We start from the raw sequence: 25,514 nt of genomic DNA, 5'->3' as shown, positions 1-25,514 counted from the left end.
GATTAATGATAGCCATAGTGACCGAATCCGTGACCATAACCATAATAGGGGTAGCCTAAGGGGAAAAGCAGATTAGGATGACAGGGCAACGTCGATGAATATTTTGTTCATTTTATGATACATAATTCTGCTCGTGAATGTGCAACGTCGATGAATATTTTGTCCATTTTACAATAATTGTTAGAAAGGATCTCAAGCAATAATCAAATAAAAATTTAACAAAATTTACTTTATAATATAGTTAGAAATATAAAATCTCACATGATATAACATTTAATGGAATGTCAACTAAAGCTTACAAAAAATTCATTGACGTTGAAAGCACTTTTTCGCGTTCTAAATTTTCTCATGCATTCTGTACTCTTACCATAATGTCCGAATCCGTGGCCATATCCGTAGAACGGATATCTGTAGCTATAAATGTAAGGATAATATCCGCCGTAGTATCCACCTAAGTATCCTGGTTTCGCAGCGACAATGCCAATAATGACAGCCAGCAGCAGGACTGTGTACTAGAAAGAAACATCATCCTCAAAATGTGCATAAATATACATGCATTATATACATGCATAATAAATGTCACAAATCTTATATATTGTTCAATTCCACGAAACTATATTTTTAAAAAATTCGTTTATACACTAACATATTCCTTTACACTTGTTTACCTGTGTATTTTTTCCCCATGTAATACCTCCTTTTAAGTTTACGATGTTCTCCAGATATAACTTCTTAAAAACTATAAAAAATTCTCAGTACGAAAAACGAGTCACATAACCTGAAGATGTATAAATCATTTACGTCTCGTCGCATTATGAAGGGAAAAAAGAAATACTCCAAACAAAATTTGAATAAAAATTTCTCTTGTCGAAATAGAATATAGAAAACCATCTGCACTTGCAGTATTCAGTGATTGCATATTATTTTCAAAATAAATAAGAAATAAAATATTTAAGCGTCAATTATCAATTTAATAACGAGTGAAAATTAATTTTTTTATCCCCTATATGATATATTCACGTGGATAACGCTATTCACAAATCAAATTGATCAACATTTTCCAAAATTTCATCATTTTAGTATGAATGCACTATTAGTGTGTGATTTTTCAAAAATTAAATTATCTTTAATGGAATTGATCAATTTATTTCTTTGTTGGGCATAATGATTTCTTTACTCACAAGTTTCAAGCAAGCCATTCTCTGTCAGCTGACACACCTGTTATCTCCTCGAGGAATTGCACTAATTTTTCCGATCTGTCAGTAGTGTACCACTGTCCGTTCAACGTTGGTCTCCGTTTCTTTTATAACAAAGGCGAGTTCCGCCACGGCCCCCATCAGCAATTTTCCCAGCCTTCGTATTGGCTTCCCTCTGTTAACACTAATAGCAAAGACTGGTATTGTTACTCTGGGATTATGCGAATGCAACACGTCATTATGAAAGAGAGACGATGCAACAACGGTGTTTCGGGGTGGTCAACCGTGTGCACGCCCTGTGAACAGTGCCTTGACATCCAAATTTGCCGAGGAATCTACGCTTTTCGTCTGAGAAACCTTCCATTAAATTTCCCAATGCCTCTTACGTACCTGGAAAGAAGAATACGTTACCCAGAAGAACGTTGTCGTGATATTTGCATTCTAAATTCCGTGGACCCGCTAAATTAGTTGGTCCTCCGCGACAAGAATGGGTTTACTTATTATTCGAGACCTGAACTGGCGACTCGATTTGGAAAATTGGATTTCTTTTTGGAAATCTCATGCATTTGCAAAGCAAGAATATAACGTGATTAGAAGCGAGTCATGTATTTCGAATTGATATATGACAGCTGAAATTATCGTGTTCGTGTCGATCTCAATTTTAATAGTATGAATTTCTATTCTTCTTGTCATTCTTGTGATGATTTACACGGTCTACTGTGTCACTTTGTAATCAACGCTGTTCCTAAAATAACTTGCTAACGCTAGAATTCTATCTATCTGACTAAGATATGCTAATGGAGTTGAGAATAAAACTAAGGATAAAGCGCCGAAATTAAAACTCGGAATAAAACTTCTAAAGTATAAAATTGAGGGAATCGACGTAAAAAATATGCGAGAAAATACGCAATGCATAGGAAATTATTATGCATAGCTTTATCCATATTGTGTCTTAAAAATCTTAGATCTTAAATCTTAGAAAGCTTAAAAATCATTTAGTTCCCCATAAGAGCTGCAAATTCATAAAATTACTATGAAAAATTATCAGTTGGTAATTCTAAGGTTCAGAAGATAAATAGTCAGAATTGTGTCAGTGTACGAATTAATAATTAATATTTACCTAATCATCTTCTAATAATAGATAGTAGAAGTTATTGAATAAAACAAGATTTTCAACTAGTCATTTCTACGCTGTTGGATAATTTAATTATTACTCGAGTAAGGGCAGTGTGTGCACGAATGCACGATGCGACGAAAGAAGATGCAATCGTGGGTATCGTGATCGAGACAGAAAGAAGAAAAGTTATGGGTTGTGTAACAGGAGCATGGAAGAGGGGAACACGTTACAAAATGGTGAAATTACACGGTATGGGTCGCGGGACGAAATCGAGAAAAAAAAATGATCGTTGCGACACACATGGAACCGAGGATGTGTCTGTCATTAATTGCAGTTAATGTGCGATACTTGTAAGCCTCATTGAGCGTAACGTTGCCCAACTGGATTCGTTGAATCAAAAATATTCTGGTGTTCGCACGAATGTATATGAATTTTTCTCGTTCCTTTCTTTCCTTCCATTTTTTATTTTAAATTATTCAGCGAATCCTTTCGATGGACTGGACGAATCGGTAAAATATATAATATAATCGAAAGTATATTACACCGCATTGAAATTCATCGATGACTCGAGGAAATGCGCAGCACATCTTCTATAACATAATCGCGTAATTGATATATGCAATGAATAATCATTTCGTTTCTCTGGAAAAGAATTGCGTGACTTCACGATTCGTAAATACCTGCTGCATTTCTTTATGTCGAATGTTTCGTTTATCGCGTGCAATTATTGCATATGCATCAGACATATCACGTATTCCGTTAGTGTTTTGCTGCTTGATTTATCGATCCATTTAATTATATAACTTTGTGCACAAATTGTAACCAACAGGTTTGGTTTGGTTGAGCATTTGCAGTCGTGACTCGTAATCTTCACAACTGATCAAGTAGAAACCTGCTCGAATGACCAACATACATACATATATATGTATGTAAAATCAGTTTCGTTATTGAGTGATATTAAACTATTGCCAGCGATATTGTTGCTAATTTGCATGATACATAATCAGCCTCGCCTTAATCATCGCGTCAAAAACATTCAGAATCTAATTCCATCAGTTACGTGATCCTTTTTTCTTGTTTTCACGATAAATACTTCCCCAGAATCTATGATCGGCAATGTTGTGAACGATGAAGGATTTTCCGCGTATTACGTATCACGATTTGTTCACCTTGAGGGGAAAACAATATATCAATTTTATTGCGTTGTTACCGTTCTGGAACCAAATGATCCATTGGAGGACAATCAGGATTCGATTGATTCTTCTGAACGGATAATTGTCATTTTATCTCTTATCTTTGATCACTGGATTAAGGGTGCTTACACAAATTTTTATGGATACAATTAATAGAAATTTTCAATCTAAATAAAGATTTACTTCACCCATTAAATATTATAAATTTGATATTTTATATATTTTTCTATATCATATTTCATTCTCTACGTTTTTGCATCTATACATTTTCCATACATATTATAAATGTCAAGTTCTTAATTGCATCGTGTCATCTTTAATGATCGATTGATAGGTCACATTTGCGTATATAAGAGATCTTTACGAAGGTCACGAAAATTATTAGACCGTAATAGTTGGCATGCGTGATGGGCACGGCGTGTAATTGCAGGATAAGGCCAACTAGAGCTATGGGAACTTTTTTGTATATCATAAGTATGGGAACGTTTCGTTGAGCAATGCCAAGTTACGGCACGTGTCGTCGGATTAGTCGTCAGATAAATTGTCAATTAAGTCGTCGGAACACCTTGTTGGACCTCAATTAAATTTTTCCAACGTCGGAGGCGACCTGAGAACAGGTCGTAATTATAATCACATTGAAAATTTTCCGCTGCGGTTTCCAATAGAATTCGATGATTCGATGAATGTAAAGTGACTATTTTAATGAATCGCTAGGTAAGTATTTGTTGCAATCATCTAGGACAAAGGACATATATCTTTAATCATAGAAGGATCATTTTGCTATTGCACACCGAAATTCCATTTTTCCTGTTTATCCTGCCTATTTCATTCTGTTTATCCTCCTCGTTTTCCTTCGCAGAAGTAATAAAATATTTTTATTATAAAATTGACTCACAGAAATTAACCCAAATAATAAAATTGATATAATAAAATTGACTCAAACAAACTCATTATGAAATTCATAGTGAATTTTGATTGCAATGATGAACACAAAAATAAAATAGTTGCGACAATGCACCGGTGAGATTGAAACAATTGAGGGAGCGCATCATACGTGTCAACAATGTGATTGACACAATTGAGAGAATGTATGCGTCACCGATGTTATTAAAAGAATTGGGAGAGGGTCAGTAGTAGCGAAAATAATAAGGAAATTACAAAGGAAAGAGAAAATGTCCACAATACTTTAATTAATGATCGATACATACAAATGTTTCTTACATTAAATACATAAATACTAACATATTACAATAATTATATTGTGAATTCTTTTGTAGTTTTTGGTGAAATTTAGAATGTATATAATATACAGATATATATAAAATATGTAAAATAAAATACTGGTCATAATTCTTAAAACAAATCTATATTTAAATTTTATTTCTTTAACTATACCCATAAAAAATATATTTTGTATAAAAATCCACAATTTAGTGATAATTATAAATTACATCAAGATAACTGATTCAACGATCGATCACTCGCTACTTTATTTCTTTCTTTGGTCACAAGTCCAAACGAAGCGCGCTTCTTATATCCATTTGAAGTAAGAGATCGAACCTCTTCCGACTTGCTTTCAGACAACATTTCAGCTTCGCTATTGGGGGCTGACCCGGTTTTATGATTTTCATTAGCCTTCTCCGTTTGTTCAGGTTTCTCAGTTACCGCAGGTCGTTTATAATAAGGATAATATCCACCGAAAGGATAAGAATGAACCAGTGGATAACTACTTGGATAGAAATTCAAATAAGGTACAGGTTTGATTCCTGGAAATAGATAATTGTGGAAGCCAAAACGATAAGGTAACCCATGAAACGGTGCCAAAGGATAGGAATGAAAATTAAAACCACCATAGTAGGGTCCATATGGTGGAAAGCCATAAGGATATCCACCATACGGAGGATAATATCCGGTAGAATTGACATCACCTTGTACATTTTCTGGTGATGTTATTTGTTCAGGATGTCCTTGATTCTCAGGTGGATTTTGTGGTTCCACGGGTCTTCTTTGCCCATTAAAGTTCGGATAATAGGGTTGATTGTAAGGAACATAAGGACCAAACTTTGAACCATGAAAATAAAACGGATTATAAGGATCATAAGGACTATATGTTCCATTACCACCACCTTGTTCCACGTTTCCCCGATAAAAAGACTCGTTAAAAGGACCAGGGTAAAATCCAGGAAATCCATGATAAAAACCATCGTAATAAGGTTGCTTATGATGAAAACGAGGACTGTAATCGTATCCCCCTATAGCGGTCTGGCCTTGATTCTGATCATTGATCAATCTAGGCGGGTTACTTTCATCCTGCCCACTACTTGGGTTCACAGGTTGGTTCTCACCTTCGATGGGCCTATGGTGAGAATAGAATCCTGGATGTTGATGAAATGGATAATAAGGAGTAGTAAAGGGACTATGGTAATTTAAGTTAAACGGCCTACGAGTTATTCGAGCGATCTGAGTATTCTCGTTTTCATCGTTTGGGTTAAGCCCTTCGGTTGTTGAAGATTCCTGAGAATTAACAGGTGTCTGAGACGATAGATGATGATAATTCGGCTGAGGGTCAAACTGAGCATAGTGATTTGCGTTAGATAATTGATGTATAGGTTCAGATTTGTATCTGAATCCTGAAGGTTGCTGGTATTGATTGGAATAATGCAAAGGAGCTGCCTTAATATTTACGTCGATAGAATTATCTTTCGTACCACTATTGACGTTCCCAGGTGTTTCTACGTTCAGTTGGTTGTAAGAAATTCGCGCATCGCGATTCGACGCGAATTCGTATGGTTTGTACGCTTCTGAATTGTAATATTTCGAGTATTGGGGTGTGTTCGTTAAGAAACTGTTCTGGAACGTTTGTTTTCCTTCGTTTGAAGAAGATTCACGAGTATATCGCGGATAACGATTGAAAGAAGTATTTGATGAGATTTCGGAACTCTCTGGCTGAGTACGGCCAATGTCTAAGGAGAATTGTGTTTCCTGGATTCTTTTCAGAAGGTTACTCGATGATTGGTTCGATGGTGGATCCTGGTAATCGTTTAGCAAGGTCGTTGACAGGACCGACGCGATGTTCCTGGCGAAAGAAGTCAGTACCTCGGTACCTATTTCGCAACAAAACGATTTAGATGTTATTGGTTCGATATAGTTTTAAAGAATTTCAGAATTTAAATAATTGACTTATCTTTTTATGTTGTTTGACGGGATCTTTTAGCTTTTTTCTAGTTTCTTTTTTTTTTTTTTTTATTAATTCGAAATTTTCTGTATAAATACAATCATTTCACATTATTATGTATCTCAACCTTTGCCATTTACATTTTTACATATTTATCGCGTGGATCTTAGACTTTGAAAAGACAGCTAGTATCTTTGTTAGTGGTTTCGTTAATTTGATATTCAAGCATGTTACAACACGCTCGAGACAAATTACAAGAAAGCAAATGTTCGGGTCAATACAGTATGTTGATGTCACAGCTTACGGATGTAAGGATAAACGCCACGATAGTAGATGTGGAAGGCTGAAGCTGGAAGTATAGCCAGAGGCAAACAGACACCATTCAATGCAAACATGGTTTAGTGTAACTAGAAAAAGTCCCAAAGTCTAAACCAAGCGCAATAAGGAAATTGTGAGTGTGATGAATAGTCGAAAGTAAGGAAGAAAAAATTTGCCCGCGGCAAAATCCGTGTTCTACACGTGTACTACACAATTTACTAGTGAAGAATTTTTTAGCATAATTGTGTCCATGAGGATTAAAAGCATGCAAGTTGAATTGAAATAGGAATTAAATAGACAGATACTTATTTTTGAAAGAGTTACTGTACAATTATATTTAAAAAATTTACTTCTGCGTCAAATAGCGTATTTGCAAATAGAAAGTCTGTCTAAATTATTCTGTTTGAATTATTATTATTATTAAATTAATTATTACAATCGTCATCAACTAAAAGTATTCGAAGTGCCACAGAAATTCTGAACGAACAGAAACCAGAAATTTTCATAATTAAAGATAACATTTCATGTACTATATTATTTAACATTTAAATTGGAAATCATAAATTAGTTGTCACGATTCAAAGATATAAAAGAAGTGACTCGTCTGCCATGAGAAGCATCAATGTAGGACGAAGATTGTCATTTATCGTCATAGTTGCGAAAGTGCTCTTTTTAACCTGTCAACGGGGATCCTATTAGTGTTCGCGAACTCACGTGGATAATGCAACGTGCGTGCATCGTTCATGAAGACCAACTGGCATGCATCATATTGGATGTCAATTACACTTTCTCTGTTCGAATACTTCTGCCATCGTTTACTTCATACAAGATTGGCCAATTTCGTATATTTACATATACTTACAAAGATCAAAATATGTTTAATTTGTCTTTTTGAATTTCTCCATTGACCATAATAAATCAGGATAGAACGAATTACGCGATTTATTAAAGCAGCTTTGCAGTTTTCCTCAGCAGTAAACAGAGTAATTTAAACAAGCTACTAAGTAATTAAACAAGTTTAAAGATTCGTAAACGTCAAGTGCATTTTATAGCGAACAATTTCAAATATCGGCGCGATTTAATATCAAACGATTCTAAATATTAACGCATTTAATAAAATAAAACTGATCTCATTCGTCTCGTAGAATTTTCCTTTCTAAAAATAATTGTCATTGTTCTAAAAGCAGTTCAAGGGTGTGCATAGTGATGTTTAAAAGCGTTTCCCAGAACGGAATAATAATCGACTTACTGAGTCCGCTTTTTGCCGCGTTCACGTTGTCCCGAAGAATCCATAGACTAACGATCACCGCCGTTATCTGCAATGAAAATTAAAGTAAAAATAGTCAATGGGAAGAGTGAAGGCTTTCCTTCTCTTTTTAAATGAGGAAAATATAAGCTTCCCTTTGAACTACGTAATACGGAGCGAGTAATGAGAGGCTCGCGATACCGTGCCCGCCAATTTTCTGTAATACGATGTTTTATTTTTCATTATGCAATGGGAGAAGCTACATGCTCAAACCCGAAGATCAACGCACTGTTTCATACATGACACACTTGGTTTGCACGTGGTATGGCCGATTGTGAAAATTTTGCGAGCAGGCAATCGCGGAGGCGGAAGAACGTCTCTGAGTTTCGAAATGTTTTGATTCAACCACTTCTGTTTCAGTTTTCTCTGTATTTAGTTTTTTTACACGATTGTAATATTGGCTTTCGATTTAGGATTTTAATTATTTTAAATTTGAGTTTGAATAAAAATTTTGAATTAAGGTCTGACTTAATGTTTTAGACGATTACGATGTCGGATTTGGATTAAATTTTTCAACCTTCTCAGATTTGAGTGTGAGTAGAAATGTTGTATTAAGTTTGAAATAACTTATGATTTTTTAATACATTACGATGTTCGCTATAAACTAGTTTTAAATTTAATTTTGATAAATATTTGTAAGCATAACTTTTTCATTTTTTGTTTCATTGACCAGTGTCGCTATTTATGAGCAGTTATCAAAGTATGACAGGTATTCGTGTTTGTTTACAAGATATAGCACTCTTGCAATGGAAACTCATCAATATTTCTCATTTAGTTTTCATGGAACCTGTTATCCACGAGATTGTGACCTATGGCGAACGAATTGATCGTAGCAAACTTGTTGCTTCCTGAAATATCTAGAATTCCAAGAATAAAACTGAGCGAACACAATCGAGAAAATAATCGACCACGGTTATATAACATTAAAATTGCATTGTGAAAGGTGCGGCACGCATGAAAGGAACCAAAGAAAATAGATTGCAATTATTGTATCACTCGTCGCAGTCCGCATAAGGAAATAATTGTGTGAATTGTTACTTATTATTCGCGACTTTTCATATGATCGTAATTATGGACTTATATGACTGCACATCAGCTTACTAATGCATAGATACTCATTTATAGAAATCAGTAGGTACTTTCTAAGTACTAAAAATTCTTTCTTTTCAGAAATATTTTCTCTTTCAAATCAATCTCCAGTAACAAATAGTATCTACCAGAAGCTAAATTCTGATTTGATACTGTCTGGATAGCAACAAATATGTATGTGTAAATATTATATTATATTGATAACTGATAAATGTAGATATATTATCATCAGTGATCGATTAATTGATTATCGAATGATCTTTACAGCGAAAAGTTACACGAAGCCAAGTACATAAATCTGTTCGGCACGTATCAATCGGCAATAAGTAAATCGCGTAGAAAGCAAATAAGGAGTTGTATTCCCGTTTCATTCATGGTTTATTCATTCACGAAGTTAATTTCTACAAGCGGCGTACACCGCGATCGCAATAAAATACACATGGTCACTCACGATTTATACGTGCCGTAGTCCTTATGAATGGTCACTATCGCGATCTAAAGTTGTACCCGAAGAACGCCCACGTTTCATCTATTTTCTAACGAAGCTGACATATAAGTTTCCATTGAACAATAGCAACCGATCAATGAACAATCCGACTGTCGTTCGACATGAACGATAAAAGGATTTTCCAACAATCGATATGAATCTGTATCCGTTAATTTAACACACACATTTGTTCTCTTAATTAAACGTCTGGGAAACATAACACAATAAAACACCTTGTTGACAATCAATGTTTCCTTTTTTCTTCTTTCTATCAGTGACGAAGATTTTATGGAATTTATTGCTTCAGATAGATATTCGTTTACAGTTAATTGCATTGACTCCAAGTGGAACACGTTCTCAGAACATGATGTACATGCATACTGTCTCATATTGTTCTGGTCGGATCGTAATTAGCACGATTATGCAACGTCTAAGCCTTTTTTCTCGCAAGGACGTGCACTTGCGAATATATTAGTGCGAATCTAACACACGACGTTTGCAGAACGATTCATTAAAATTTATCTGACACGTGTAAATCTGATACAGCATCTGTGCACTACACTGTTTGCAAATAGCAATAAATTTTCATGGCTACTCAATGATTACGATTTTGTTGCGACGATTAGAATCAACGGCGACAATTTCATTTTACGATTACATACTCTGAGATCTGTGAGGTTTGCGTACCCAAACTTCTTTTACGGAATTTAATCGAGAAGTTTCACTGACTTGTTTCAAATTTATTATACTTTATCATCTTCTGTAATTTATATACGATACATCGTGCGGCGATTAATTTTTAATCCTTATTAATGATTTATGATGTTCGTTTATGCAAAGTACCGGTACGATATTTTTTTATATTAAATATATATGATAAGACAATCTGACAGGTTTAACAAACGATAAAGGTAGCGGTATTATGTAAGAAACAATTGGTCGGTGTACATCGTTAGGGGCAAACGAAACGAAAATGTATTTTCTCGATTGACGGTTCAAGAAAGTAGCCGCGTTACCGCATGGTGCATCGATGTAGGACGAATATCATCTTCACAGTTACGAAACAGTTGGTTTTTTTTTCTCTCTGTCAACGAGGATCGTATTAGCGTTCATATAGGTACTCACGTGTAGAGGGTAATGCATCGTGCGTGCAGCTCGTGACGACTAACAGGCATACACCGTACCCGATGTCATTTATACTTTCTCTCCATAAACGCTTCTGCCCTAATTCAATTGATATAAGTCCAACCAATTTTGAATATTTCATACGTAAACGAAATTACGTGTAATTTTTTTACTCAAATTTCTGATAACTAATGCAATCGACAAATGGTCGATCAGTTTTATATATTTCATACGGGAATATCATCATCGAATCTATATAATTGATACACACAGAAATGGTATCAATTGATCGTTTGATTCATTCTTAGAATTGTAATTTATTATTTAGATTGAGTAATAATATAGTTTATTGTATAATCAGGAAGGAACTAATTTAAAGTAATATTTTGGAATAGAATTACAGTATACGCTACGGAAATACTGATTCACAAGATAGAAAGTTGTCGATCACATCCGAATTATATACTTGTCATATCACCATCAATCTTTTTCATTTGCTACATAGTGATTGAGAGCATATAATTGAAGGGATACTTACCTTACATATACTTTTAAGAAGCAAGTTGCTAAAGAGGAATAAAAGTATTCTAGCGATTTCTCATATCTTTAATGACACTACCTAAAAAAGTTTCATTTAACTATGATTTTTAAATACACATACATACAATCATACGTGACAATAAATATAATGAAGTTTTTGGAATGTATACTGAAAATTTTAAAGCTTTTGTACTTTTTATTAGAAATTTTTTATAACTAATGGAATTCAATATCCTATGTGACTGATCGTGCCAACAACGCCAGGAGCAACGACACCACGAGCATTGTAAACTTGTACAGGTTGCGGATGCACGCCTACCAGTCTCGTTGCCCTAAAATTTGGATTGACAACTACCGGTTGTACATTTCCGAATCCATTTAATTGCTGAGCCTGAATGGAATTAAATTGTTGTCTCATGAATCCTGGATACTTTGCCAGCATTCCAGTTACGCTTCCGTAGGGAATGCCTCCTAGAATAAAATAATAATAATTAGTAAATAATGGAAAATAACAATTCGTAAGTAAACATCGTAGTTCTAATAAGTGAATCGAATTAAAATTGGATAAAAAGTTTAATTAAAATGATAATAATAATTATACTTTATCGTATAATTTTTTAATAAATTAAACAATATTTTTATCCTTGAAGTAGCAATTATACTAACTAACTTTATATTTAATTTAGTTTCATTTTTATATTGACTTAAATCTTATACGTTCCGAGCGATATAACATGAAGCAGTCGATATCGCCTACGCAAGTGTTGAAATCTCCACTCGGCGCATTGAAATCTCTACGATTTCTAAATCACACGCAATAAAAATGTATAATCAGGTCCAATATTTTTATATCCTGTTTTATAACCTTGCTTAATATGATGGAATTTGTGGTCTTCTACTCTGATTCTCAGAAGATAAACTGTTTATAATAAAAGTGAAAGGAATTCGAGCGAAATGTTCTCGAAACGCAGTGTCGTCCTCTGTCGTGATTCAATCGAATGTGAAAACACGTTTGATTACTTTTATCAAATTTATCAAATTTGAAGTTATAACAATAATGCACACATAGAAATAGCAAAATTACAAATTACTCGCAGAGAAACGAAAGTTAAGGAAGTTTCTTGATATTATGTAATGTAAAAGGAAAGTAAGAAGACTGACTTACCATACGCCAATCCGTTCACCATCTCTACGATTCCTGCGCTGTCCGGCGCAACTGTCGATAAGTTCAGCAAACCAACCATAGTTAACAGTAGAATGATCTGTAAACAATTAATTATTGCCATTTTATAAGCAGACGCTAAAATGAAATGGGAAAATCCTAGTTGTTTCTGCTGGCTAAATCAATGTAATTTTTGAAGCTGAACGTACTTTATCGCTCTTTTATATGTGCTTTCAATCAGATACTGAAGACAAAGAAATTATCTTCCCATATTATTAAAACAATATTCAGTTCGTCGATATAACAGAATTTAATCAGGTATATCAGATTCTCAATTAAGAAATTAATAACAAGGTAAGCCTATTATCCTCGAATTTAATTTCGCGATAGCAAACTTAGGTAATGGCAGTAAACGACAGTCATCGATAGAAAGTATGATATTATTTGCATGTTAGTTTTTATCTGGTAATATAAATTAATTATACCGTAAAAAGCAAAGTGTCTTATCGTTACTCGAATATAGAAATCTCGCAAAACGTTAAACAAACATGTTTGAAATATTAACTGTTAGATGTTAAACGTTTTCGCTTTCTCCTGTGATTTTATTTTTGTTAAAAAAAAGAAAGAAAGAGAAAAAGCAGGAACATATATATGCAGCTAAAATACACAGTTTCATTTGGATGCATCGTTTAAGTTTACTTTTATTTCAGCACACGTAGTCGTGTTTTCTGTTTGTCGAATCGTAAAACAAGAACGAAACTCGAGTACAAACTTGAAGATTGAATTATAGGCTCGGCGTAAGGTTACTGTTAGTCAATCCAAGGCCGGGATTTCGTTTCCACTAATTTCGTTATTAGAGAACACTGTAAACGAGAGAATTCGCGTAAGGCAGTGATTATATTTCAACTATTAAAATCTAACAAATAATGGAAAGCAGATATAAATTACACAGCCACGAAATTTGGTTTAAATAATTATTTCGTTTAAATTCACTTCAAAACGGTTCGATTTGCAAAGTTCATTAAACATGTTTTTAGAATTAGCATTACTGTGAAACATATGGACCTTGGAGAACACAATCACCTCTCTTACGTTAGTCACGCGAGTCATGTTGCTGTGACTATTTTCTCTTTTTCGTTCTAGTTCGAACGCTTATAAAACCCGATTTAATTATCACGTGAGGAACACCGATTTGACATTATCAAAGCATATGTTTACCGAAATGTTTTATCGCTTCCTTTTGCTTTTATTAATTCAATATTTTGTAAATGATTAGTATACACGAACGTATCTAAAGATTATTAGAAATTAAATTGTAACATTTAATATTTTAAATTTGGAAGAAAAACGAAAATTTTAACGAACAATCATTGCGTTTAAATAATTTTCATTATTTTAAATCTTTTATATCGTTTAACTCTTTTCTGTCAAAAACACTATTATAATAACACTTTATCGCACTTCACTAAGGAAATTAATATTTATATATTCTCATATATGTATAAAAGTCGTCATTTAGAAATAAATGTAATAACTATACTGTTAAGGAACACCACTCATTTAAGATCCCATTTTTAGATGATTACGAAGTGCTTTCTTATTTATTCTTATGTAAAACGAGCACAAGTGCGACGACATACCTTCAAAGGAATCATATTGACCTTTTGGTAGTCACTTTGCAAGACAAGAAGGAAACTAAAGCACGAAACTAAAGATCGAATTATATACGGGGCTCGGTCTCGCAGTTGGCCAATCAAAGGCTTGTATTCCCTTTCAGTATCGAGTGTTATTCATCGATACAGGATTTTATTAGAATGCAGTACGTACCTAAATGGAGGATATCGTCCACCTTAACCTTGGTGAACGTCCAGCTACCACTCACGTCGGTCGTGCCAACAGAATAAGGTAAATACTCTGTAATTCGTATTTTTATCAGGGAAAATCTGATTCCGATTGGGAAATATTTGAAAGTTGTTCATTGCACGTTGCTCACTAAACAAATTGAAAATTGAAAATTTTGTTGCCTCATAGGTATTACAATCGTCCAGCAAATATAATTTCACTATCAAATTTGATTAATTAAATACTAAAGAATAGATGTATTTATATTAATCTTTATACACTCAGTTATTGTACTAAATATTTCCACTTTTCTGACTGAAGAAATTGAAAATTGTATTACAACAAATAAGTATCGAAATAGATATCTAAATATAGCTAAAGATCTCGTTAATTGAATACTAAAGGCTATTTTGATTAATCTTCATACGATCAGTTATTGTATAAGATACTTCTATTTCACGCATTAATTACTAGTAATTAATTACTTTGCCTACATAGTTTCTTAGCCATAACGATATTCAGACCATGAAGTTCATAGGTGCATTTGATTTAATAAGACGATTATTTTCTAAGCATCGAGTAATTAATATAATAGCATGGATCATTATTCTAAACTGCATAATAATCGTTAAGTGCAAGTACATCATTCTTCATCGACGAATCATTCATCACGTCTGCAGTACGATAAACGGAAGAATGATTCAGAAGTTACTTACTAAATTCCATGGAGAAATTGTGACGTTCTATTGTACTGAATTGGATCAAGGATATCCACTTTAGAACAAGGATTGATGTTACGTAATGAGCGCAACAATTTAGATTATAATCAATTGTAGAAAGAAATAATTAACATGTTAGTAAAACGCTAGAAATTCGTTAAAGATTGTTTATGAAGATTTTTCAAGAATTTTTTAAGGTTTCTTTAAGGATGTTTTATGAATTTTCTTAAGATCTTTTATGGAATTTTTTTAATTAAGTGAAAATATTTTAGTAATTTTTTTAAAAACTTTTTTAAGGATTCTTTAAGGACTTTCTTGTTTTTTGTGCAACGTTCATTTTTATTCAAATAGTCTGATTTATGTACAATGTACATGTAATAGGTAAAGAACTAACGATACCAAATATGTAACTTTATTCGTTTAGTAAAAGATTTATAGAATTAATGTCATTATAATTGTAACAAATTTGTTTAAATGTTAGTTAGAATAATTTCGATTTATTACAGAAAATAGTTTGCAAAGAATTGTTAAAACGTTCCATCCTGATTTCTTTCTTCACATTTTCTTTGCGCTATCTCTTTTAGTCGCCTCTTGCTTTACACTCAATGAATATGACCGTTCGATCTCCATCCTTCCAGCATTATAATTATTTCCTTTCCACAAGTTATTTAAGTCTGAAAACATTGCACAGGTAAACGTGATATACTTTTTACCAACTTGCCCTCAAAAACTAGTCTAAAACAAATTGTTTCATAAGTGACTCATAATCACTAAAATAACTCAAATTCGTTTCGCCTTTCTAAAATACCGTATCACACAAAACTCTCTCAATATGTCAGGTTAATGAAAGGAAACTCTAATGGTAATCTCTAATGAGAGTAACATCATCTTAACGTGTCATTAACATCCTTTCCAAACAATTTCTACTCGTCTACATAAGTCTTTCCCAATTAGCTCAGCAACAGCACGATTTTCAATTTTTCCTTCTTTTCTCTGGACTCTACTAAAAAGACCTTAAAGTACTGGTATAAAATACAAATAAAAAATAAGCATTCTTAAAAATCATAATTCTCCGATATCCAAGAAACAGTAGAAATAATTTCCCTGGAACTTTGTTCGGTCAATTGAAGAGCTCTGTTCTGAGGTATAAAATTCGCATCTGTCTTCAATATGCTTCCAATCTCGTAATCATTATGAGTTTTATCAAAGTCACTCAAGGTTTCTATCCTAGCGTCCTTGAAATCGAACCTTTCATCACTCTTGACAGGAAGAAATATTCTCTTCGATTCCTCTGCTTCCTTATTCTGATTCACGTCAACCAATCTTTCCTCCATAGTTTCGTTCCCTTGATTCTTTCCTCGACCATCGTTCACCTTCTCTAGATGCTCCTGTTTTATAGAACCTTTTACAGATAGTTCTTGATTTCTGTCGTTTTTTGCCGATTCGTTCACTAATTCATTCGTTTGATTCTTCTTTCTGCTTCTGGAATGCTGCTCCGCTGTACCAGTTTTACTCGAAGTATCTGTCTCGTTGCTAGCTTCGTTGACAGATTTATTCAGGACGTTAGAAATGTAATTCTTCTTCGAATCTTTACTCTTCTGATTTCTCCTTCGAGCAATTTTAGAAGCTGACGTCGTTGTTGCAACTAAAGAAGTAGATTCGACCGTGGCAACCGTGGTAGAAGAAGGTTTCTGTCTTCGACGAGCTCGATTAGCTTCAGTGGCAGATTTTGTCACAGTTTCCATTGTAGAAATAGCGTTCTTCGATGGCCTTCGTCTTTTCTTGCTTGTCTGCTTCGTGGAATTCTCAATTTCTCGAGGACTCTCGACCACGGTTATTCGAGGCTCGGAATTGTCTAAAGTATTCTTCACCAACTCGCTCGAGTTTCTACTTTCAAACAAGGTATCCATAGAACTATTATCTATCGATTTTTCTCTATTTCTTGTTTTCCTGCTTGGGACTAATGTCACATCTTCAGGAACAATCATTCCTCGGGAAATACCTCTAGATTTATAAAAAGTCACAGATTCTTTTTCTTCGAGTTTCTTTTCCTGTGACGAATCATTCTTCGTTTCTTCCAACGTTCCCATCTCCTCTGAATTGTCTTCCAAAGTCTTCTTGATCGATCTACTAATTTCTTCTATATTTCTCGATTTGATATTCGTCAATTGTTTGTCCAGAGGTAGCTTAATATTTCTCGAATTATATCTGCTGCTATACCTCATTATTGGTCGATACTCGCTGCTACTTTCTATGTTATCTGAAGTTCTATCTTCTGAAGTGTCACTATCTATTCGACCCCAAAATCGGTATCTTCCACGTGGATAAGTATTCGTTCGATATTTCGTAGCAGAGGCTTCCTCTGCTTCTTCCTCCTCATCATTGAATTTTCTTAGCAAGCCTTTACGCTTCTCTGCCTCTCTTTTTCTATCTTCTCGTGCTAAACGTTCTCTTCTTTCCCATGGATATTCGTATTCGTAATTCATTTTATCGCGATATCGACTGCGTCTCCGTTTCCGTCGGTCTTCTTTGTCTTTATACCACGGAAAAACATATTCTTCTTTCTCTTCGTTGCTTTCTTGCGTTTCTTCGGAGTTTTCCTTTGGATGGAATCTTTTGTAATTGAAAAATGGAGGATGATAGAAGGCTGGTTTGTTTATACGTGGACCAAGCTGCGAATATTTTTCATCTTCATAGTTCTCTGCTGGAGAAGATGGCCTAGAAGTATATGAGAAAGACGTTCGATCTTCCTCTGATTCGCTTTCTTTCGATGCGACGCTGCTTTCTTCAGAAGATTCTGTGCTTGACTGAACTTTCGTCTCTGTCTGTGCTTTCTCCGAAGATTCTTCATTGGAAAAATATGATTGATGAAACGGTTTCGAAGTATCTTCATCCTTTTCCTTTTCATGTTCGTTTCCCTTCTGTGTTTCATTGAAATTCGTAGAGTCTGAAGTTTTGTTATTCTCATCAGAACTATTAGTAGTATTCAATGAAAATGATTTCTCGAAGTCTTCGTTTGATAATTCTCCATATTTTGGAGGATCGGTATCCAGGAAGCTTTCCAAGTTAAAGAATTCAGTAGAAGTCGACAATTGTGGCTTCTGTGTGGTTGTTGTTACTTCACCTTCGTTCACACTTTCATAAACTGCATAACCACTTCCTGTTTTATTTACACCTTCTTCATTTGACTGGTTAATTAGATCATATTTAAAATTAGTAAAATTTTCAGATTTGTTCTGGTAATCGTCTTTGGTATTATTGCTCATATATTCTACGTTGCGGTTTTCTTTCACAATTTCTTGACTGTCGAGTTCATTGACTTTATCTGTGGTCGTCACAGTTTCTGTCCAATTAATTTTATTAGTCAAGTCCAACAAAGAACTCTCTGTAGTGGTTAATGTTTGGTTTGAAGGGTTCTTTCTTCTAATATAATTATACCTTGGCTCGTTTCGTCTCTTGTCTTCTTCCACCATAGTTTTATTCACAAATTTGCCAACATTCCAAAGATCACCTTTTGGTTTCGAGTACCTTATCCTGTCTTTAATCGTGTACACAACTTTTTGAGATTCTTCCTCTTCGTGATCGTCTTTATTATTCGAAGAATTAATCGTTACACTATTCAGAATCTTCGATTTTCTCTTTGTATCGATCGTTTTTGGAAGTTTGGTGGAAGTCATTGAATTTTCTTGAGTAGAAGAATCTTTGTCGTCCTCAATCGTCGAATTTTCCAAGTTTCTTAGTTGATAATCATTTTCCTTCCACTTCAAGAACCTATTTCCTATTTTGTCTTCTTTCTTTTCCGCCGACTGTGAGCCCAATTCAATGGAAGCAACTAATAATTTTCTTTCACGACTAGAGTTCAAGTCATCCTTCAGATCCCGTTTATAAATGCGGACTTTTCGACGACGTTTCACAGTTCTAATCCCAATTACAGGTTTCTGTACCGGCTGAACCCTTAATCGACTTTTCTGTGGAACTCTAATTCTCTTGTACACACTTTGTCTGTACCTATTCTGATATTTAGGCATCGGTCCTTTAATATTAATTCTCATATCACTCGGACGATCCATGATATCTATCGACACACTATTCTTCTCTTTCTCTCTCTTCCTGTAACTCGTCGAATTTGTACTAGAATTCGTTTTAACATCATCCACTGTATCATCCATTAAAGTAATTTCGTCTGAAGCTGGAATCGTTGTCGTCTCACGAACCTGATAAGAATTCGCTAAATTCTTTATGGTACCCATAACGTCCTCATAAACCTGACTCTGATATGGTATACTATCTGAAAGCTTTATCGAGGATATTTCACTGGCAGATGTGACAGGACGTCTCTCAATTTTCTGTGGCCTTTTAGAATTTTTCGTATACTTAGTCCGTGAACTTTGAACTCTATAACTCTCAGGTCTTCTTCTTGTTCTTGGCGTCGTTCTTGGATAAATTTTATATCGAATTCGCCTTGTTTTCTGAGCTACGATGGGATTGGAAATGTGTTTTCGAAGTTGTCGATAATTCTCTGGCCTCCTAGAAGATTTCTGTATCACGTGATCATCCTCTTCTTTAGGGAACATCATGATTCTCGAAACGAACTGCTTGCCATTTATTTCAGCTGGAGGAACTGGATCTTCCACTTGTTTCTCTAGAAATAAGGGATTATCGAATGGATCTTCGTCAAAGTATTTAGCCTTGAAACAGTCGAGCTTGTCTCCTAATCCTTTAAGACGAGGAAGATTCCCCTCCGGATCTTTATTTCCTACTGGTTCTTCTTTCTCTGGTAATACCTTTAAATTAGGCTCCACCTCGTCACATTGCATATAAGCATCCCTCGAATTGTAAAAGTCCATGGCTCCGTATGTTTTCGTAGGTAATCTCTTAGGATCTACCGCGTATTTTAAAGCAGATGGAGTTGGCATCTTTTCGTTATTGTAAAATGGATATTTTTCTATATTTATGGTAGCTTCTGTGGTAGCAGTACTTTCATCAGCATGATCTTCCTCGGTTAGTTCTTCCACGTAATCGAACTCTGGAACTTCGACATCAACGTCAATATGTTCTTCGTTTTCGTCATCTTTCCCTTTGTTAATTTCTTTATCGTTATCTTCCTTACTTTCATTCGTTTCTTCGTTAAAACGACTGTTTATTTCCTGGTTTATGACATCCTCAGTTATCGTTGGTGCCTCGTCTAATAATTTTGCATGCACTTTTAACTCGTCCTTTATTTTAGAAACCTCTTCATGAACATCTTTCTTTTCTTCCACTGAATCGATCACTTTTTCTTCTTTCTGCCCATCAGTCACCTGAAATGTTTTATTTAATAATTCTATACGTTGCTTTAATTCTTTCGCCATGTTAGAGTCATCCTTTTTAACGTCCTTTCTCTTTCTTACTAAATCAATCAGATTTAATTCTCGTTTCTTTCTTCCGGACACTTTAGATGTTTCATCCAATAATTCTTCACGTTCTTTTAATTCATCCCTCGCTTTAAAATCTTTTTTTTCAACGTCCCTCCCCTTCCTGACCAAATAAATCACATTTCCCTCCTCTTTCTTTCCATCGTCATACCTCGGCGCCCTCAAATTGCTTTTAATACACCCATTCCTCCCATTATACCCATTCACATCTATGCTTTCTCTTTCCACGACACGCGACTCTTCTCCCCAATCCTTCCCACAATGTCTCGATTTCTTCTCCTCAAACTGTTTTGCCTGCGACGTATCCAGAACGAGCCCCACTTCCAGGTCGCGTGTCACTTTCTGCGAGCAATTTCTCTCGATCGATGGATTTTTCGCTGCTCGTTCTATTTCACCTCGATTCGACGTGCCATTGTTTACTATCGAGCCTTTCACGATATCGCTTTCGTCATCAACTCCGACAAATCTTCTTTTACGCCTTTTTGCACGAATTCCACGAACCCCGTCGAGATTCGACGCCTGACGAAACGGTCTCAGAACGTTTCTGCCCTGCTTCGACCCGTTTCCGCCACGATTTACGTAATCTATCGGTTCATTGTGCCAGATTAAATCCTTCTGCGGCGGCGGAGCGCCTCGAATCAAATCAGACGCTGACTTCGTGTTTCTCTTGCGATTTAGAGGATGTCGTTGCATCTGTGGTAAATCGAAATAAATCCGATACATTCTAGGATTTTTGTATACCTGACGACGTTGTTGAGAAACCGGAATCGAGCTCCAGTCAGACAGCGTGGTGTCGATCTCCGGTTTACTTCGCGGAACAACGTTGTAATAATAATAATCTGGTGTTTTTTGAGGAAGTGGGGGTCTCAGTATAGTTAAGTCTTGTAGATTATTTTCAGTGTTAGACAGAAAAAGATTGTTAGGTTGTAAACTGTTTGGATGTTGAGGATTTCGATACAGACTGTTTGGATGCTGATGTTGAACATTTTTCAGGTTTTTTTCGTTCTTCACGTGCATCAAAACTTTCATGTAATTTTCATTCATTGAGACAGGTTTCTTCGTAGTCGTCATATCGGTCAGTTGTTGGTTTATGATACTCGATGTCGATGATTCCTGATTTGAAGATTGAATGTTAAGATTCAAGGGTTTTTGAGGTTCTTTTGATTTGTTTCTAATTGTAATTTTGTAACGTGGTTTGCGATTGCTCACCGAACTTAACGTTGGATTGAAAAGAGAACTGTCAAAGTTTTGGTTAGATTCTTCGTTACTGTTTAAAATCTTTTGGGAATTCAATAATGAAATTTCTTGATCATTCATAAGTATCTTATCACTATGAGATTCTAAAAAGGAAGGTGGTTCCATTTTTAATTGTTCATCGGAATTAATCGATTGCCACAGTTCGTCCATACTTGCGCTATCCACAGGTAGCAATTCACTACTCTGCCCATTATTTTTTAAATATGCCGAATCCACAGAACTATGGCCAGATGTTATTTCCTGAACACCTAAGATCTCAGGTTCCAAGATTGGAAATATGGTCGTAGGTTCTTCGTAAACAGAATAAGGTACAAAATTATTCAAATTTCTAATATAGGGAGGTTGTGCGAGATTCTGATTCAAAGTCGTTGATTCCGATATCAATGGAAATTCTGTGGTTGTCAATTGATCCTGCCTTGTTTTAAAATAATCCCAGAAGAGTTGACCGTAGCTAACAGTCGTTGGATTCTCCTCAGTGCGTGTAAAATCAATTATATCGACGTTAGGCGAAGATTTACTATCGACTTTGTATTTATGTAACCCTGAAGAATTCTGAGACCAATTTTCCAAATCTTTTATGACACTCGTAGTATCCGTTGTACGATCCGTAGAAATTATATTCTCATGCATCGACGCTGCAGTAGAATTCTCAACATTTTCAGACGATGACAATTTTCTTCGTTTTTTATCCGTTTTCTTTCTTCTTTCCTTCATTCTGTCATAATTATCACGTTCCCTTGATCCAGCTGAGGTTTCCATATCAGTGGTTGTCTGAACTTTCTCCAGTTTACTTATCTCAATCCCTTTCTCCATTTCTTCAGCTTCTCTTTCCAAATCCTCCTGCAGCTTCTCTATTCCCTTTTCAGCAACTAATTTTGGATTTACTAAAACATTATCACTGATTTTGCTCGTTGCACTCGTTTTAGGAGGAGCACTATCATCTTCATCAAACTCCTTGAACTCCTCTGGTTTAATCTTCTTATAGTTTTTATCCTTTGTCTCGTTCTCTTCTTTCTCGTGATTATCATCATAATCATCGTCTTCAGATTTTTTCTTAAGATCTAAATGATCGTGCAACTTCCTGGCGTAACCTTCGTGAAAATCAGCGTCTCTGATATGTCCAGCATGATCATACGCAGAATCTTCGTAGCCTTCTTCCGTATAAACCGTGTTCACTTTAGTATTCTTCACCACTGCCCTTAATCTTGCTGCGTTTTCCTTCTCCTCTTCAGATTTCGCGTTCTCTATAGCTTTCTTTCGAGGCAGCTTCCTCAATGTATGAGTTTTTCTCACTTGAGCGTACAGTTTCGTTGGTACAAATTCTAAGTGAACTTTTTTGTCCTTTGGTGGCTTGGCCCATTCACCTGGAGCAGTGTATTTCGGTTTTGTTGGAACGTTTCTCGGTTCTTCGTGCTCTGAATAAGGAATCGCGTGATCAGCTGGTCCATCAGGCTCTTCTTCTTCGGAAGAAGAATCATCTATAGAAGATTCATTGTCCGTTGGATTCTGGACTCTGTTGTATACACTGGTGTCAGACAATTCTTGATCAGATTCTCTCTGATTTTCTTCTTGAGAAACAGTGGTTGAGATTTGCTCAGTTGTTGATGATTCTGCGAAAAAGAATTCTTCTTTAGAGATGTTGGGTTGTGGCTGGATGCCATTTGTGGGAGACCCCTTGGTAAATTTTCCTGAACCATGTGAAATATCCGACACTGATTTCCCTTGAGACCCGAAAACCGACACCAGTAACAGCATTAACAACACTTGATTCATTGCGCTATTGTGAGCTTGCCATTGCACTTGAGCAAAGATAAGTCAGTCAATTTGCGTAATCCTTGTCTATGCACAATACCATAACAAGTGGAACATGGAATTGTCGTTTGAGAAGTTTAACATCACTTTATTTCAGTCAGACAACTATTATAGTCAGTATCACTTTACTGCAGTCAAACAAATTTGAATAATATCCCCGTGACACGATAAATAAAACGAATTATCTTGTAACAGGGTAGGTTTACAAGTTTCTAAAGGAAGAAGTAATCGAAACACGCATTTTGTGTACGAATGGCTCTTACGAATTTTTACAAAGCACGCAACAACGCAAGGCTCACTATTTTCATAAAAAATTTCAACGTAAGCAAATGAGGATTATTCGATTGATTGCACAAATAAGTTACGATTCAAAGATACGCGAACAAATGACATTAAATTCGATTTGTAAACGCGCAAATAAATTGAAATCGATTTAATTCAAAGATGCGCGAATAAATTGTGATCGTTTCGAAAATGCGCCACCAAAAACTTTATAGTTATTCGGCCGCAAGGTGCACGAACAAATTATGATCGATACGATTCGAATTGGCGCGAAACCAATAGGTTTCCAATCATTTTCGATTGAAAGCTTGCATCGAACTGCACGCGGCACGGTCCGCGTAGCCTAATTTATATTTTCCAGTGGATCGGAAAGGCAGCAGTAGGGTCTGAAGTGTCGTTGTTCACGGGACCGTGCAGTGCCGAACACAGAACGGTTCTGTCACTCTCGATTGAGCCCCTCGGTGGATCGTTTCATTGGAAAGGGAATAAAGAAATCCGTGAGCAGTCTAGCTCGCGCACGACGCATTAATTGCATCAACGCTTTTTACTGAACCACTTTCTGCGGATTCGCTAATTTGTTCTAAATTCTTGCTCCTTCTACCTCGATCACACGATACGCTTTATTTCACTTTTTCAGAGACTTTCGAAGCTGAGATCAAACTGCAAAGAACGAGAAGAATTATGAAAATTAGTTAGAAATTCCTTTCTGAGAATTCTATTTGTTTGAAATTTCTTGTTTGAAATTGTATAACTATATATATAATGCATGCAATATTGCATAATGCAAATATATATAGTTATACAATATATAAAATATATAAAATTAGAGATTTCTTTCTAAGAGTTCTATTTGTTTGAAATTTTTTTACAAATCATTGTATAACTATATATATAATAAATTGCATTCAGATGTTTCGTTTCTTCGTGTTAGAAGATCGTCGTGCTAAAGACATATTTCCCGTTACTCCTCAGTTTCAATATAATAACTGCAATCTTAAAACGGTACATGAGAAAACGTAATTATTCATCACGCAATAGTATTCGTTTAATGGGACAGCCTCATTTGCTGCTTGTTTAATTGGTACTCTATGTAATAATCTTTTAATTCAGTGATTGATATCCGTAGAACCGTTGAATAAATTGTTCCCAGCGATTATTACGCGAAATCTTGAACTCCATCGAACGTCAACGTTGATGTATTTATTCATCTTTGGAGGTTACAGATCATTCTTTGAGATTCAAATCCCAAGGATTTAATTCTGAAATTTATAGAGTTATATTAGTAATTAAGGGGCTCATATAGAGAACAATGTCAAATTTTCCAATTTTTTTAGATAAGAATGCATTCTATCAGTCAGACGCTAGATTCACAGCAATACGATGTATATCTTGACATATGTTTGGCTTCCTCCGTAGAAGGCAAAGATTGACAGGGATTTTGTAATCTTGCTACGACCATCAAATTTTAATATCCGAATCT

At 35.1% G+C, this 25,514-nt stretch overlaps 4 protein-coding genes across 4 annotated transcripts; all 4 read right to left on the bottom strand.

The window, feature by feature from the left end:
* On the bottom strand, positions 1-1,338 carry LOC117208241 (shematrin-like protein 1). The gene is made up of 3 exons (XM_033449233.1): positions 1,182-1,338; positions 368-512; positions 1-55 (listed from the first exon to the last, which is right to left on the bottom strand). Exons 1-3 carry the CDS (start codon positions 1,197-1,199, stop codon positions 3-5), a joined length of 216 nt encoding a protein of 71 aa, XP_033305124.1. The 5' UTR covers positions 1,200-1,338; the 3' UTR covers positions 1-2.
* Positions 1,339-4,933: 3,595 nt separating this feature from the next.
* LOC117208229 lies at positions 4,934-10,270 on the bottom strand. The gene is made up of 3 exons (XM_033449216.1): positions 10,205-10,270; positions 8,249-8,315; positions 4,934-6,610 (listed from the first exon to the last, which is right to left on the bottom strand). The coding sequence occupies exons 1-3, from the start codon at positions 10,268-10,270 to the stop codon at positions 4,959-4,961; spliced, it is 1,785 nt and encodes a 594-aa protein (XP_033305107.1). The 3' UTR covers positions 4,934-4,958.
* Positions 10,271-11,716: 1,446 nt separating this feature from the next.
* On the bottom strand, positions 11,717-14,433 carry LOC117208240. The gene is made up of 3 exons (XM_033449232.1): positions 14,349-14,433; positions 12,712-12,808; positions 11,717-12,017 (listed from the first exon to the last, which is right to left on the bottom strand). Exons 1-3 carry the CDS (start codon positions 14,361-14,363, stop codon positions 11,773-11,775), a joined length of 357 nt encoding a protein of 118 aa, XP_033305123.1. The 5' UTR covers positions 14,364-14,433; the 3' UTR covers positions 11,717-11,772.
* Positions 14,434-16,324: 1,891 nt separating this feature from the next.
* On the bottom strand, positions 16,325-23,713 carry LOC117208228. Its single transcript, XM_033449215.1, has one exon. It carries the CDS (start codon positions 23,711-23,713, stop codon positions 16,325-16,327), a length of 7,389 nt encoding a protein of 2,462 aa, XP_033305106.1.
* Between the last annotated feature and the right edge of the window lie 1,801 nt (positions 23,714-25,514).

Source organism: Bombus bifarius, unplaced genomic scaffold (genome assembly GCF_011952205.1).
Source record: "Bombus bifarius isolate JDL3187 unplaced genomic scaffold, Bbif_JDL3187 scf7180000008058, whole genome shotgun sequence".
In the NCBI taxonomy this organism is placed as follows: Eukaryota; Metazoa; Arthropoda; class Insecta; order Hymenoptera; family Apidae; genus Bombus; species Bombus bifarius.
The sequence above is the reverse complement of the archived record's forward strand: the minus strand, read 5'-3'. Positions and strand labels throughout refer to the sequence as shown.

Excerpts from the sequence above, each read along its gene's own strand:
- LOC117208228 (XM_033449215.1), bottom strand. The coding sequence starts at position 23,713 with ATGAATCAAGTGTTGTTAATGCTGTTACTGGTGTCGGTTTTCGGGTCT.
- LOC117208240 (XM_033449232.1), bottom strand. Across the intron at positions 12,018-12,711 it reads GGTGAACGGATTGGCGTATG|GAGGCATTCCCTACGGAAGC; the intron begins GTAAGTCAGTCT and ends ATTTTATTCTAG.
- LOC117208241 (XM_033449233.1), bottom strand. Across the intron at positions 56-367 it reads CCACGGATTCGGACATTATG|GCTACCCCTATTATGGTTAT; the intron begins GTAAGAGTACAG and ends TTTTCCCCTTAG.
- LOC117208229 (XM_033449216.1), bottom strand. The coding sequence starts at position 10,270 with ATGAGACAGTATGCATGTACATCATGTTCTGAGAACGTGTTCCACTTG. Across the intron at positions 8,316-10,204 it reads TGGAGTCAATGCAATTAACT|ATAACGGCGGTGATCGTTAG; the intron begins GTAAACGAATAT and ends TTTTCATTGCAG. Across the intron at positions 6,611-8,248 it reads CGCGGCAAAAAGCGGACTCA|GTACCGAGGTACTGACTTCT; the intron begins GTAAGTCGATTA and ends GTTGCGAAATAG.